At 38.4% G+C, this 15,543-nt stretch overlaps 1 protein-coding gene across 5 annotated transcripts in view; it reads left to right on the top strand.

Moving 5' to 3' along the window:
• Positions 1 to 13,161, top strand: part of LOC136851236 (solute carrier family 23 member 2-like) — a 92,170-nt gene extending 79,009 nt beyond the window's left edge. For 3 of the 5 annotated variants that reach the window (XM_067125192.1, XM_067125193.1, XM_067125191.1), the window contains 8 exons: positions 4,395 to 4,515; positions 5,412 to 5,553; positions 6,162 to 6,275; positions 6,874 to 7,013; positions 8,808 to 9,047; positions 9,758 to 9,887; positions 11,067 to 11,193; positions 12,404 to 13,161. In XM_067125192.1, coding sequence (XP_066981293.1) covers positions 4,395 to 4,515; positions 5,412 to 5,553; positions 6,162 to 6,275; positions 6,874 to 7,013; positions 8,808 to 9,047; positions 9,758 to 9,887; positions 11,067 to 11,193; positions 12,404 to 12,503 — 1,114 coding nt within the window. In that variant the 3' untranslated portion in view covers positions 12,504 to 13,161. Of the gene's footprint in view, positions 1 to 4,394; positions 4,516 to 5,411; positions 5,554 to 6,161; positions 6,276 to 6,873; positions 7,014 to 8,807; positions 9,061 to 9,467; positions 9,888 to 11,066; positions 11,194 to 12,403 lie in introns of those variants that run through there. The other 2 variants (XM_067125194.1, XM_067125195.1) reach the window with 2 other exon arrangements.
• The last annotated feature ends 2,382 nt before the right edge of the window (positions 13,162 to 15,543 follow it).

The following is a 15,543-nucleotide window of genomic DNA, read 5'->3' as shown; positions in this document are numbered from 1 at the left end:
GCTCCTGTCAAGAACATTCCTTCTGTTGGCATCCCCTTCCAGGATGTCGTCATTGATTACTATATGCCCCAGGGACATATCAAAAGCAAGATGGGTCATAACCACTTTCTCACCATAATAGACAGGTTTACGAGATACCCTGAAGCTATTCCTGTCAGGAGTGAGAGCTCAAAGAACGCCATAAAGACCCTCATACAATTCTTCTCTCATTTTGGGTTCCCTGCCATGATCCAAAGTGATCAAGGGTGGCACTTCATGTCAAAATAATTCCATGACAGCATGGCCAGCCATGGCATCAAACATATCCACTCCACTCCTTACCATCCCAAGAGTCAAGGAATCATGGAGCGATTCGACCAAACCCTTGCCTCTATTTTAGCCAAACTCAAGCACAAAGGAGGAGCATCCTGGGAGGATAGCTTCCCCTACTCCCTCTTCGCTATCCACCAGGCTCCCTCCGAGACCCCAGGGTACAGCCCCTTAGAACTTCTATATGCTCACTCCACCTGGGGACCCCTCAACATACTGTACGAGGCCTGGGCTGAACCAGCAAGAGTAGACTGGGCGAAGGACCTGCCCAACATCCTGTGGAACCTTCAGGCTGCGTGGGCAGTCACTCAGGCCATGGAGGCAGCAACCCAAGAACGGGTCAAGCTCAAGCTTGCCAAAAAGGCAAGAACTAGATCTTTCAATGTAAGGGACCAGGTCCTGGTCCTCTGAACAGGAGCCAATTGCCCCCCAAAACCCAGTTCATGGGCCCCCACAAAATACTCTGGAAGCGAGGGACCTAAACTACCTTGTAGATTATGGGCGGAGGCTAGCTAAATGGCTGCACACCAACTTACTAAAGCCCTACTTGCAGCAAGAGGAGAAGGAGGCCGTAGAAGCCCCTCCTGATCCCAGGGCCATCGTGGGCACTATCACCACGATACCGCCCCCCTCAACGAATTCAGAAGTTCTACTTGATCTCGAGACCATTACCCCAGGACTCAAGAATCACCAGCATCATGACATACAACAACTGTTAAGCGCACACCCACAGGTAACCCAGGACCACCTAAAATGCACCAACATCCTGGAGCACATAATACAACTGTGGAAAGAGGATCGAGGAGCAAGTACAACTCCAACTCGAACTAGGCCTTATCGAGGACAGCCACAGTGAGTGGTCCTCCCCATTAGTCTTGGTTCCTAAGGAAGGAGGGGGAGATAGGTTATGCATAGACTTTCGTACATTAAATGACGTAACCAAACCCGAACCCTACCCCCTTCCACAAATTGAGGCCTGCTTAGACAGCCTAGGCAGTGCCCCCTACATAAGCAAAATTGGTCTCAAAAGGGATACTGGCAGGTGCCCCTGTCAGAAGAGTCGTGCCCTCTGACTGCCTTCACCACATCCACCGGCCTCTACCAGTGTAAAGTGATGCCCTTTGGTCTAAAGAACGTACCTAGCTGTTTCCAGAGGCTAATGAATGAGATCCTGGCAGGTATAAAGAACTGTGTAGTGTATCTAGATGACATAGTCATGCTCACTCATGGGAGGAGCACCTGCAAATCCTTGACCAAATCCTATCCACCCTAAAAAAAAAACAATCTTGTCGTCAACCTAAAGAAGTGCCAGTTCAGAGTGGCCGAAATTACATATCTCGGTCACTGAGTAGGAAACTTTAGACTGATGCCAAAGGATGCCAACATCCATGCCATTTGGGATATGCCATACTCAAGGGCCAAGAGGGAAGCTCAGAGCTTCATTGGAATGGTGCAACTCTTTCGACATTTCATTCCTAACTTCGCTGACGCTGCAGCCCCTATACTAACCTCTTTCAAGGAAAAGAACCCTTCCATTGTACACCTGAGTGTGAATGAGCATACAATCACCCCAAGGCCATACTCATCAGTCAACCAGTTCTCCGTACACCCGACTACAACTGGCTCTTCTACATGGCCACTGATGCTAGTGACATCAGCATTGGGGCGGTCATGTTCCTAGAAAAGGATGAGGTTAGGCACCCAGTAGCCTACTATTCCATGAAGCTTAACCTAGCTCAAACACGGTACAGCACTATCTAAAAGGAACTTCTGGGTATGATTCTGGGTATGAAACAGTTCAAATCCTATCATGCTGATCATAAATTCCCCTTAACAGTCCTGACTGATCATAACCCCCTTAAGCATCTCACAACTTTTAGGAACCAGAACAAATGTTTAATGCGTTGGTGCATCGATCTCCAAGATTACAATTGGAGAATCAAGCATATCAAGGGTACAGACAATAAAATTGCTGATGTCCTCTCCAGGCATCAGAGCTAATGCCCCTATCAATGCCCCCTGTTCACCACTCCTCCCCGAGTAATGTAGCGCTCCCTCCAGAGTGAAGAGTCATGTTATTTCCACTCAGAATAGCACCCCTAGAAAGCATACGATACTTCCTTCTTTTGCATCTGTCATTTCTTCTAATTTACTACGATAACCTTGAGTGCCAACCGCCAGATCGGCTGGCCTCCATGAGTCCCTGACTCCCAAACCATGCAGCTACAAGCATGGAAATGTAATTTGTACTTAAATCGTAGCCACTAGGCCTTTGCAACTTTAGTGCCATGTCTGGCACAGTGCCCCGTCATACCCAAGTATCGTGACATCACATAACATAAGCCCACGAGTACTTCATTTGTACCACCTCGTCCAGGCAAAGTAACTGCATGACTTTGCATAACAAAGTTAACTCTACATTTATGTGCATGATTAACTCTTGGATATTGCTTTGGTAATAATCTTATAACCTTATTGTTATGTTGTTACATTAAGTCATGAGATATACATGCATGAAATACTTTTGCTTATAATTTGCTATACATGCTGCTTTAGAGTAACAACAAAATTTACTTAAAGCATTAACTTCCAGCAGCAATGCCATTCTATGATAATGTAATTATTAACACTAATGTAACATACTAATTTTAAGCTAATTAGCGCAACCAAGAGTAAATAACTAGAGAAGATATTAAAGTCAAGTTGCCTTTAGACATTCTCACCCGATTGAAGGTGTGATATGTCAACTTGTTGGGGAGTTGCAATGGGGGATACCCTTCCCAGGTCAACTTGCCTTTCAAGAACCATGCTTTTCAAAGAACTTAAAGTAAAATCATTTTATCTCACTGCTGACACTAACAGTCGGTTGTGGAGAAACTGCTTCTTCTCTAAATCTCTAGTTATTATTACCTTGGCAGCCTTTTTTTTCCTTCCCCAAACTTGTGACCTCATTAAGCCCTTTTCCAGGTTATTAAGCCACCCTTGGAGATAATACCCACTGTCTGATGGCAGAAGTGAAAGTTGGACAGCCCACATGGCGCACAACCAACCCACGAGGTCAAAGCCCTTACCACGTGGTCAACTTAGCTACCCACGAGGTCAAAGGTAGGGCGCCAAAACTTATATGTCTCACGATAGAAAACAGGCAACACCTTGGAGTATGGGAAAATTAATCCAGCAGAAGGTATAAAAGGGGCAGCACCATTTGCGCTCGAGAGACACACCCAGATGCAGATCCGACACACACTCCTATAGAGCCTGTCCCCCACCCTCAACACATGGCCGCCTATCCAGTCCAGTATCTTTCCAGTGCCAATTTCCCAAATACCCCTCCCACTCATTGTTGGTACATCTACGAGGAATCATCTCTCTGGAATAAGGTAACGTGCCGGGAATCTGTGGTTTACCAGTCACGTAGTTCTTTGTCTTGTGCTAATCATCTTCCGTTTTTCAAATGCAATTCTCCTGTAGACATGACTCTGTTATTAACTTGTGTTCATAAGTGATTTTAATGGTGTATTATAGCCGATGGATCATGGCACCATCAGTGCATCCTCGAAACCATATTTACGCTAATTCCGCCAAGTAATCGTATGCATTCTCCATTGCAGGCGGAGTTTCTCACTGTGGATCCTTTACTTCGGTTGTGCTTTATTGCTGTGGTCAACCCACTTCAATTTAATCCTCAGTGCCATTGAACTGGAATTCCCGGCAACTTCATTTATCACCTTTCCATCATAATTTTGTGCTCTGGCAGGACGCCATTTACCTGTCTTAATTATCCCCATCTGATTTTGTTACTGAAAATATATGTGACTTTAGTTAACCCAAGAGTTTATCTCAGTTGTCCTTTTCTAGTAAGGCCCTCGGCTCATTACCTTTTCTTCTTATGTTCTGCTAATCCAGGGATTTTAGTCAGATCAGCATCATTCTTTGTGGTAAGTTACTTCCCCCTAGACTAGAACATAAAAATATATAAAGGAAGAGGTAACGGAACCTATAATTATTGTTGATTTTTGAGATATGAAACCTTCAAGTTACCTTAAGGAAAGAAAGTAGTTGTCAACTTGTGCGTTTCCTTGCAGAACAATCGTACTGCTGGTGATATTTTCCCAGTATATGAAGGATATTGAAGTTCCCATTCCTATCTACAGAATGAAGAAAGGATTCGAATTCACATTCGTCAAGATCTTCACATTTTACCCGGTAAGAAGTCTCTCTCTCTCTCTCTCTCTCTCTCTCTCTCTCTCTCTCTCTCTCTCTCTCTCTCTCTCTTCAGAGAATGATTTTCTTGAAGGCCAAGGAAATCTGTGTGAAAGATCTTATGTTCTAGTGAGAGTATATCTAAATGCAGCCAATGCTCACTCACAATTTCGATTAGTCGTCGTGATATCAGTAATAATAAGAAAGTGAATTCTAAGTTATTGAACATTAATTGTTGACCTATTAACCTTTAGTCCACCTTATGAGATATACTTTGAACGAGAGAGAGAGAGAGAGAGAGAGAGAGAGAGAGAGAGAGAGAGAGAGAGAGAGAGAGACTGAGACGACTGTTCTTACTTTTGAAATCTGGTGGTGTTGTTGCTTTTCATCAGCAGAGAAAGGTAAAAAACTGTTTGAATGAAAACTTGCGATTATTCATGCTTATGTGCAGGGAAACTATTTAACTGACGTGACCATGCTCACTAAAGCGTTAATAATTAATGTTTTTAAATGAACACTTGACTGTATAAGATTGCCTGTGGTTTTTTAGCATACTGCAGTAGGTCTTTGTTTCTAGTGCATGCCTATTCATCCGGGAAACTTAGCGCTCTTGTGCCGACCCACTGGCGCCAATATCAGACTCCAAAGGACCTTTGCCAGTTTATGAGTGCCAGTCTGCAGGATGTTCTAGGGTTTTATTTTATGGTTATTTTATTTAAGATACTCATGCTTAAACAGTGTTACACGTTTTTGTACATACTTCAGCTTATTTGAATAAATCAAAGCTGTCAAACCAGTTGTTTTTCACTGGATTTATGCAATCTGTGCCTCCTTCGTATATGTATGCATGCGTCATTAAGTATTGAAGTATTTGAAAGGACAAACTTTTACCTTTGAAGCTCCTGATAGCTGTGGCCATCTCGTGGACGGCGTGTGGGATCTTAACGGTGAATGACTTCATTCCGAGGAACTCGACCGCCAGGACCGACAGCGCTGGAAGCTTGCTCAGCGACACACCTTGGTTCAGGATACCTTATCCAGGTATGGACATCATTATCATGATTTTCGGTTCTGTATTTTAAATCTTGTACTTCTTTTGTTTTAGTTTTTACGCCTTATTCCTTATTTTTCGTTCTTTTACTTATTTTTTTCTCTCTCTTATGTTCTCTTCTGTAACTTTTCACTCCCATTTCATTTTTTTTTTCATCATATTTGATAACTTTTACACGATATGTTCTTCTCTCAGTCTTTCTGTTTCCATTCTTATCTAATTCTAAAAAGACCCACACTCTCACTTTTACACAACACACCACATATATATATATATATATATATATATATATATATATATATATATATATATATATATATATATATATATATATATATATATATATATATATATATATATATATATATATATATATATATATATATATATATATATATATATATATATATATATATTTATATACAGTATATATGTATATGTATATATATGTGTGTGTGTGTGCGTAGGAAGGTATTATGAATTTCTCTCTATTTCTCCTTTCTAAATAGACTTATTAGCAATTTAATTTAGACGAGTGACGTTTTGCACAGTTTCTGACATCATTCGCAATAAGCCTCAATTTTCCTTGTGCCCGAAGGTCAGTGGGGCAGTCCCACAGTCAGCGTGGCGGGAGTGGTGGGTGTGATGGCAGGCGTGGTAGCTTCGATCATCGAGAGTATAGGAGACTACTACGCATGCGCAAGAATTGCCAGTAAGTTGCGAAAGAACACTTTTCTAGCTTGATCTCTGAATTTCCATTCATCTATTTCTATAATAAATTTTGATTTCCAGTCAGTCATACTCGTATTTACACATTTCTCTGATCTTTGGGAAAGCATAAGCAACCAGTCAATCAGTTCTGTATTAATAAAGCAGGTCTCTGTGAGTATAATAAAGATTCCTTTTAAATGAGCATCAATGATAAGGATCGATGCGGAATGCGACAAACAGAGAGGGAAGCAGCAGAAGCACCTCAGGATGCCTGTAGTGCATCGCGACAAACAACAAAACAAGTGATTAAAAGGATCCAACTTTCAACTAATGGGATTTCAAAAGCAACAACTGAGCAATTTATCAAAGTTTCTTAATAAAATATTTAACAGGATCAAACAATATCATATTTTCATTATCTAATTGTGCAGCACGTGCATTATCATTATTATTATTATTATTATTATTATATTATTATTATTATTATTATTATTATTATTATTATTATTATTATTGGCTAATTAATCATGATTTATCCTAGATCACTCTTGTTCCTCCCCGAGTCAGTTTCATTACTCACAATTTTCCGTCGCTCTAAGGGGTCCCGCCACCTCCTGTCCATGCCATTAATAGGGGGGTGGCCATTGAAGGCGTCGGCTGCGTCCTGGCTGGCCTCTGGGGCACGAGCAGTGGCACGGCTTCCTACACAGGCAATATTGTCTTGCTGGGCATTTCTAAGGTGAATTTATTTATAAGATCCATTGGAGTACAAATAATCAGTTATATGAATTTATATATATATATATATATATATATATATATATATATATATATATATATACATATACATTATATATATATATATATCTATATATATATATATATATATATATATATATATATATATATATATATATATATATATATATATATATATATATATATATACGTATATATATTCAGCCAAGGCCACAGGTAAAATGAGAGAAGGAGTATCAAGCGCTTTCGTGTTATTTCAACACATTTCCGAGGTGCACTGCCAAAAACACCAAGAATATCTAAGAAAATAAACATAAAAGCTGAAAAAATGGAAGACAAATATCCCAGACCGGTGGAGTGTACAGCAGGTATGTACAACAGGTGATTAAAAGAAGCAATCTTACAAATCTTCTTTAACAACAAATGCGTCTAGTCTGAACATACCTGCTTGTTCAGTAAGTCACCGTGATATTTAATCATAGCAGATTCAATAACATTTCTACGAGTTATTTTGTTACAATATAAAACAACTTTTGCCCCCTCCCAATCATATAATTCATTGGGAGGGGGCAAAAGTTGTTTTATATTGTAACAAAATAACTCATAAAAATGTTATTGAATCTGCTATGATTAAATATCACGGTGACTTACTGAATGTAAGCCAGGGTATGTTCAGACTAGACGCATTTGTTGTTAAAGAGATTTGCAAGATTGCTTCTTTTTAATCACCTGTTGTACATACCTGCTGTACTGGTTTCCACCGGATCTGGGATATTTGTGCTTCCATTTTTTCAGCTTTTATGTTTACTTCCTTGGCTATTCTCAGTGTTTTTGGCAGTGCACCTCGGAAATGTGTTGAAATAACACGAAAGCGCTTGGTAGGCTACTCCTTTTATTTTTCCTGTGGCCTTGGCTGAATATATTGTCACGCGCTATTTAGTGACATATAAGCATAGTATATATATATATGTGTGTGTGTCTGTGTGTGTGCGTGTGTGTTTGCGTGTATAAATACGTGTATTTATATATACATGTGCGTATATTTATGACCATAATCACATGAACACGTAATTTATGTGTCACATATCACCACAGGTAAAAATATAAGAGACTGTGTAAAGGTCCTTCGTTAATGGCTTAGAAATAAAGCCGAAACTGGTCAGGACCTACAGTATACAATATATATATATATATATATATATATATATATATATATATATATATATATATATATATATATATATATATATATATATATATATATATATATATATATATATATATATATATATATATATATATATATATATATATATATATATATATATATATATATATATATTATATATATATATATATATATATATATAATATACAGTATATATATGCATATATATATATATATATATATATATATATATATATATATATATATTTATGGTTATACTCGTATATACAGTATGTATTTCGTATGTGTATAAGTTGTAGCGTGGGTATGTGTGAGTGTGTGTTTGTGTGTGTGTGTGTGTGTGTAGAAAATCAGGGTTTGCAACAGTGTTGTACATACAGCATTATCAGCTTGGATATCTCTCAAAGTATATCTACAACAGTAATGAAAACTAACAAATCCGTCACAAAGAATAATGGCAGTCATAAAGCCGCATAGAATTTGGTGTAAGCCATTTATAATAAAGAAATGAAGATTGAAACGGAATCTCCTGCTAACGAGGTCTTCCTCCTCCTCCTCCTCCTCCTCCTCCTCCTCCACTGACAGGTGGCGAGCAGACGGGTGGTGCAGGTGAGTGGCTTCATGATGCTCGTGTGCGGCCTGTTCGGAAAATTCGGAGCGTTTTTCGCCACCCTTCCTCAGCCTGTCCTAGGAGGCATCATCATTTACTTCTTTGGCATCATCACGGCCCTGGGGCTGTCCACACTTCAGTTCGTCAGCCTGACCTCCAGCAGGAACCTCTTCGTCCTCGGCTTCTCCATCTTCATGGGTCTTGCAGTGCCAGATGTACGATACTGATGTAAAGTAGAGTCTTGTCAATTTGGTTATTTTAATGGAATAGGAATAGGATCAGAATATAAAGGAAGTCTCTTCAAATTGAGTGCCATAGGTTTTTTGAGTTACTAATTGCATTGCAGTGAACTCTGAATGTGAGAGGAGAAAACTGCAATCGACTCTGATTTCACCAAAACTCTTATGGTCGGAAAAAACGAGAAAGTTAATAGTAGGTTATCTGGCGTTACACTACCAGCCACTGAAAGTGAGAGAAATAAGGAGAAAAATGGATGTAGGCTTGTTTTATTTTCTTGGTTTATTCTTTCTGGATATATATGATCTCTTACTTATTTCTAGAAAGAATTCACCGTAACTGGTTCTTACTTGAATGCTTCTGTTATTTTACTGACAGTGTATTTTCTTTGCCTTCAGAGGTGGCACGCGAATACTTTTTCAAACATTTTCTAGCATCTTGCCGTCACCCTCCACCAGTCAGCCATTAGCAGTCCAAACTGAGATTTCCTATAAGGCGGGGTCAAAGGAGCACAAGCATGACCCACCTCAGTTTAGTCGCCGCTGATGGCTACTCGGTCAAAATTCGGCCGTGGGATGCTAGAAGATGCTAAAAACGTGTCCGGGTGCCACCACCTATATCAGTTCTCCTCTCGTCATATCCTCCGCGCCCCTGCCCTGCCCTGCCCTGCCCTGCCGTCCTCCTCAAGTGGCTGGAGAAAAACCCGGACGCCATCCAGACGGGGTCGGCCATCGCCGACCAGAGTCTCACGGTGCTGCTCAAGACGACGATGTTCGTGGGAGGATTTCTGGGCTGCTTCCTGGATAACACCATCCCGGGTAATTATTGATTTCGGGTGCCGCTGCAAAGCGTCATCTCGTACTTGCGTCCGATTTCCAGCCAAGCAAAGGGAAAGCAACTGATTGCTTTTGCCGAATGGGAATGTGATTCTTTGAGTTAAGTTTCCCGTAGAGGGGTAGTGCCGTCAGTGCACCTCACGTGGTGCAATGTAGGCATTACTTATGGGTCTTTGTAGCGTCCCTTCAGCCCCACCCTAGCTGCAACTTCTTTCATTCCTTTTACTGTACCTCCGTTTATATTCTCTTTCTTCCATCTGACTTTCCACCTTCTTTAACAATTGTTTCATAATGCAACTGCAAGGTTTCCCTCCTGTTACACCTTTCAAACCTTCTTACTGTCAATTTCCCTTTCAGAGATGAATGACCTCATTCGTCCCAGCGCTTGGCCTTTGTCCTAAATCCTATATTCTATTCTATTCTTTGGTTTACATTTCACGAATGACGCACCTAATTATATTTTTTTTCAGGATGAAACTATTTGTTAATTGCCGATGGAATATAGTTTCTTATTCCATAAAGACAAGTCCTGGCGTTCGAAGACTATACAAAATGTAGTACTTTGATTTTTATCATTCCTAAATTAGAGAACTAAAAATATATATGTTCTTTCCGACAGTATTTCAAATTATTAGTTTTTTGTACATTTAGAACTAAGTCTTATCACTAAAGACAGATTTCTTCAGAAAACCAAGACATAACATTTTGTTGTAACTTTTCAGAAAAACTTTTTTATAATATATAATATAATATGCCCACCACTTGCATTGTGACGTTCATGAAAAGCTACGACACTGGTCACTGATAAAATACTTTTGGACGTACCTGTAACAGGATATCTCACGTCAAATCATATTTGTATCAGATGTATGGATTATAAGATTCTGACCTTCTTAATTATTCTTTAGTAAAAAGTGACCTGCAGATGACATTAAGCGTCGATGTCCGTTCTATTTCTCCTTAGATCGTTGCGGCTTTTCACCATTACTCTAGTTAAGGTATCCGCAATTAAAACAACTTTCGTCTCAAAGTCAAAGCTTATCTTTTCATGCAAAGCAGGTGGAAGGTAACATAGCATCGTTGATCACTAGCGCATCCCATCAGCAGTTTTCATTTCACAAGTTCAGGGATGTTCTGTATTGCTCAGTCCACTATCTGCAGGCACAGAAGAAGAGCGTGGACTGGTCGCCTGGGAGGAGTACCTGAAGGGGGGTGAGGAAGCCCTACTCGAAAATAATTCGGTCGAGGAGTGCTACGACTTGCCCTGGGGCATGGGCGTTATCAGGAGGTGGGTGGCGAGACGCAAATGTTATGTTCTTCGTGATCATTTTGACGTCTTTCTTTTCTTAATTGTTTGTGGACGCTGAAATGCCAAGGTTCTTTTAATTCATCATTTGTTTCAACTTATTTTTCTGGAGGTTTATATCGAGATGACATAAGTTACCTTTTTCTACTTATTTCTTCGCAGTTATTTTTACTCCATTCGTTTAAGCGGAAATGAGGAAAGCGTTCGTAATGATTCAGTTATTGATGAGACGCAATTTTTTCAAATAGTTTCTTTCTCTGCCTGAGACCAGTTATGAATTTAGATATACATTTTAGGACAATTTCTAAGAGTAAATTATAATATTGTCAATATCAAGTATTATACGTAGTGCTGAGTGTGCAATAAAATCGTGGGATCAGGTTTTAAGCGACATTTCACCTTTCGATCGAGGAAGTTTGCCCAAAGATTTGAAATAAAACAAATTATTTTATTCAAGAATACCGCAAGAACTTTTGCTGAGTGAAGGCATTTTGTAGTATTGCAGAAAAAACGCAATTGTTCCGGAATCATAACAAATTCAGAAAGGGCTTTCATATTGCACATTTTCGGCATCCACAATGAATGTTATCTTGTTATAAAATAAGCCAAGAATTCTACATTATCAAAGCAAGATTGCATCGAATATGCAAGGTCATCGATTCGAGCAAATTATTCCAAGACAGTTATCATTAGAAACTGGGATTAGACTCATGAACTTGGAATGCACGATCATTAACAGCAAGGGTTTAATGCTTTAACTCTTGTGAACTATATCACCAGTCTGGTCATTTGATCATTGGGAAAACCTATTGTGGAGCGTCAAAGTTTATGGAACTTTGGAGCGTAGAGAAAAAGGAGCGGAAGAAAACGAAAGATCGTTTTAAAATCTTAGACCGTCGCCACAGGTAACTAACTGGGAAATAATCATATTCAAGATTCAATATGCTGTTTACGAAATACCCTAGTCTTTCAGCATATATTATCCCCCCCTCTCTCTCTCTCTCTCAAAGAAATAATGTTCAAATCTAAATTTATCCAACCCTTGACCGTTAATGATCATCGATGACTGACTATACTTCAGATTCTCTCTCTCTCTCTCTCTCTCTCTCTCTCTCTCTCTCTCTCTCTCTCTCTCACTGAAAAAACGGATATTTGCAGTTTAATAATGTGCTTAATTTGCTTCCCCGAACAGACACAAATGGTTCAAATGGATTCCTTTTTCGCCGACGTATGAGGGAGTCTCCTTCAAGAAACGACGCTTGTGTTCTTCACCTTGCAGAAAGGACCAATAGAAAAAGACTCCCCAATTACTATTATTATTATTATTATTATTATTATTATTATTATTATTATTATTATTATTATTATTATTATTATGAGCTTGGTGGTGCACGCTACGCTACAATACCCTCCCGATCCCTTAACTACCCCGACCTTACCCGGGGCGGACAAACAGGTTTGCAAGAGGAGGGTGGATGTGTCATGTCTCCGCTACCCTCCCGATCCCCTACCTGACCCGCCCCCACCCAGGACAGGCAAACAAAAAAGATCACTAGGATTTTATTATTATAGATTAGTATTACTCCTATTATCGTTAACAATTAATGAGATCACGCAGTTGCATACGGAGACTTCACCGGCTCGCTCGAGGGACTCGCTCTCGAATCGGGTGACAAATTCAGGGAGACAGTTACGTGGCCGAAGGGACCGGCTTGGGAGACAACTGCTATGTCGCTCATGTCGGCCATGTGCCAAGTCCCGGAAGAAGCGGTATCAGTTACCTTTCTGTTGGGTTATTAGATCATTTTATTTCTAACTCATGTAGGATGTTTATGTACTTGAGTGAATGGTTGCACAATTTTGTACATCATTCCACGCAATTTATTTGAATGTTCTTTGTGCTGAAGCATGTCGAATACATATATATATATATATATATATATATATATATATATATATATATATATATATATATATATATATATATATATATATATATATATATATATATAGTATATATATATATATATATATATATATATATATATATATATATATATGAATGTCTTTCACGATAATCTACTTTGAAGATATATATATATATATATATATATATATATATATATATATATATATATATATATATATATATATATATATGTGTGTGTGTGTGTGTGTGTGTGTATGTGTGTTTGTGTGTGCGTGTAATTGTAATAGCCACAATCCTCTTAATTTCTCGAATTCTTCGCGCTTTTATTTCCAACGTTTCGTGATAATTTCTCTATTACTCATCAGGGATCTGTTGAATAATGAACAAATTGCTAAAAAAATTACTGTAAAAGCTTTAAAAATCATAAGAAAAATAAAAACAAAATTCACCAAATACAACACAGCTAAAAACACAACAGAACAAAAGACCGCTAACCAACCTCAGGTGGAGAGAGCAAACAACAGAATGCCTATAGACAGAGCTCTCTCCACCTGAGGTTGGTTAGCGGTCTTTTGTTCTGTTGTGTTTTTAGCTGTGTTGTATTTGGTGAATTTTGTTTTTATTTTTCTTATGATTTTTAAAGCTTTTTACAGTAATTTTTTGAGTAATTTGTTCATTATTCAACAGATCCCTGATGATGTAATTGAGAAATTATTACGAAACGTTGGAAATAAAGAAATATGTTAGAGTTAACTGGTTTCCCTGGTCCACCCTCACACTGATGTGTCTTGCTGGTCGTCGCTACATATATATATATATATATATATATATATATATATATATATATATATATATATATATATATATATATATATATATATATATATATATATATATATATATATATATATATATATATATATATATATATATATATATATATATATATATATATATATATATATATATATATATATATATATATATATATATATATATATATATATATATATGTGTGTGTGTGTGTGTGTGTGTCGTGGGTGTAAGTGTGATTGTATAGAATTTTTGTAAGAAGTAAACTGAGGTGAGTTTATCATTGTTATTTAGATGGTCAAAGCAGGAAAACTTTTTCGACAAAAATGTCAATAATAAAGAGAACCTGAGCTATCTGCATTTCCTTTGCATCCATGATGTTGCTTATACATTCAGCCAAGTCGAAACAGATCGTGAGAGGAGCAATCGTCATCATTATCATGAAGGTTTTCATGGCAGTTTTTATCTTCGTGGGGTGAGAAGTTAAATGAATTTTCTCCATCTCCTTTGTCCTGTGCTCATTCTGACTCTCAACTCCCATCAGGAATTGGTATTCTTCTGTGTCACTTTCTTATGATTTCCTGGATCTTCTTACAGGATTGCATCTCGTTACTTTTATATCTGCTGATTTTCTTCAGTTTCTAGTTACTTCTCCTCATCCCTTCATGTCGTTTGTCTAAACCAATTTGCTCTTTGTGATTTCTGTCTATTTCCCAGGCCTAAAACCACCTCTTCTCAACACATCCTCATTCGATGTGCAGTTATTCTTCTGCATTGAATCTCAACAGTTCACAAACAGATCTTTTCAGAATTTCCCTCAGTGTACCTTGCCAATGCCCATGTTTTCAATGCACATACTGTAGTAGCGCAGACCCAATTTACAAATCATATGCCCCTGTAGCAACTCCTTCTTGCCTGGTGTTCCTAAGGAAAGAGAAAAGTTGTACCTCTCCTCAGACATGCTCCTCTGCCTCAACATGGTTCCCTGTTCCTCTTCTTCCCCATTTTCTCTGCCAACCATTCCGAGCGTCGAAAATCTCACACTACATCCCATCCACATCTCTCCCACAGCAGCTAAATGTTCACTTTCCTGAATGTACTTTTTCTTTGCTTCTTTTCAGACACCATAAGCTTTATTTTGTTTCCGTTGACTTCAATGTTCTCCCACCTTGTTTCCATAGGCTAACATCCTAATCTCAAAATACTTACTGAGAACTATAAGGCAACACCCTCTATAACTAACCTCTGTGAGGGAAAAAATATCATGTCATATATACTGTATATGTGTGTGTGTGTGTAGAATGGAAAAATATACTATACATGTATATATTATAATATGGAGGAGTAGCCTGCATTGCCAATGGATTGAACGCACCACGAAGAAAATCTGTTGAAATTCCATTAATAATAAAAAGGGAAGAACAACGAAGTCAGTAAGAGCGATCAATTGAACAGTAGCTAATTAAAATAGTTTGCAAGGTTTAAATTGAGATTGGAATATTGCCGCCTGAACCAGACCTGACTCTTCATTGGGATCTTTTGATGTAAAATGGTATTCTTTTAAACGAAATTCCCCCATTGTCTCTATT

The sequence above is a fragment of the Macrobrachium rosenbergii genome, chromosome 23 (assembly GCF_040412425.1).
Source record: "Macrobrachium rosenbergii isolate ZJJX-2024 chromosome 23, ASM4041242v1, whole genome shotgun sequence".
Lineage (NCBI taxonomy): Eukaryota > Metazoa > Arthropoda > Malacostraca > Decapoda > Palaemonidae > Macrobrachium > Macrobrachium rosenbergii.
This window is presented reverse-complemented; position numbering and strand designations above follow the sequence as displayed.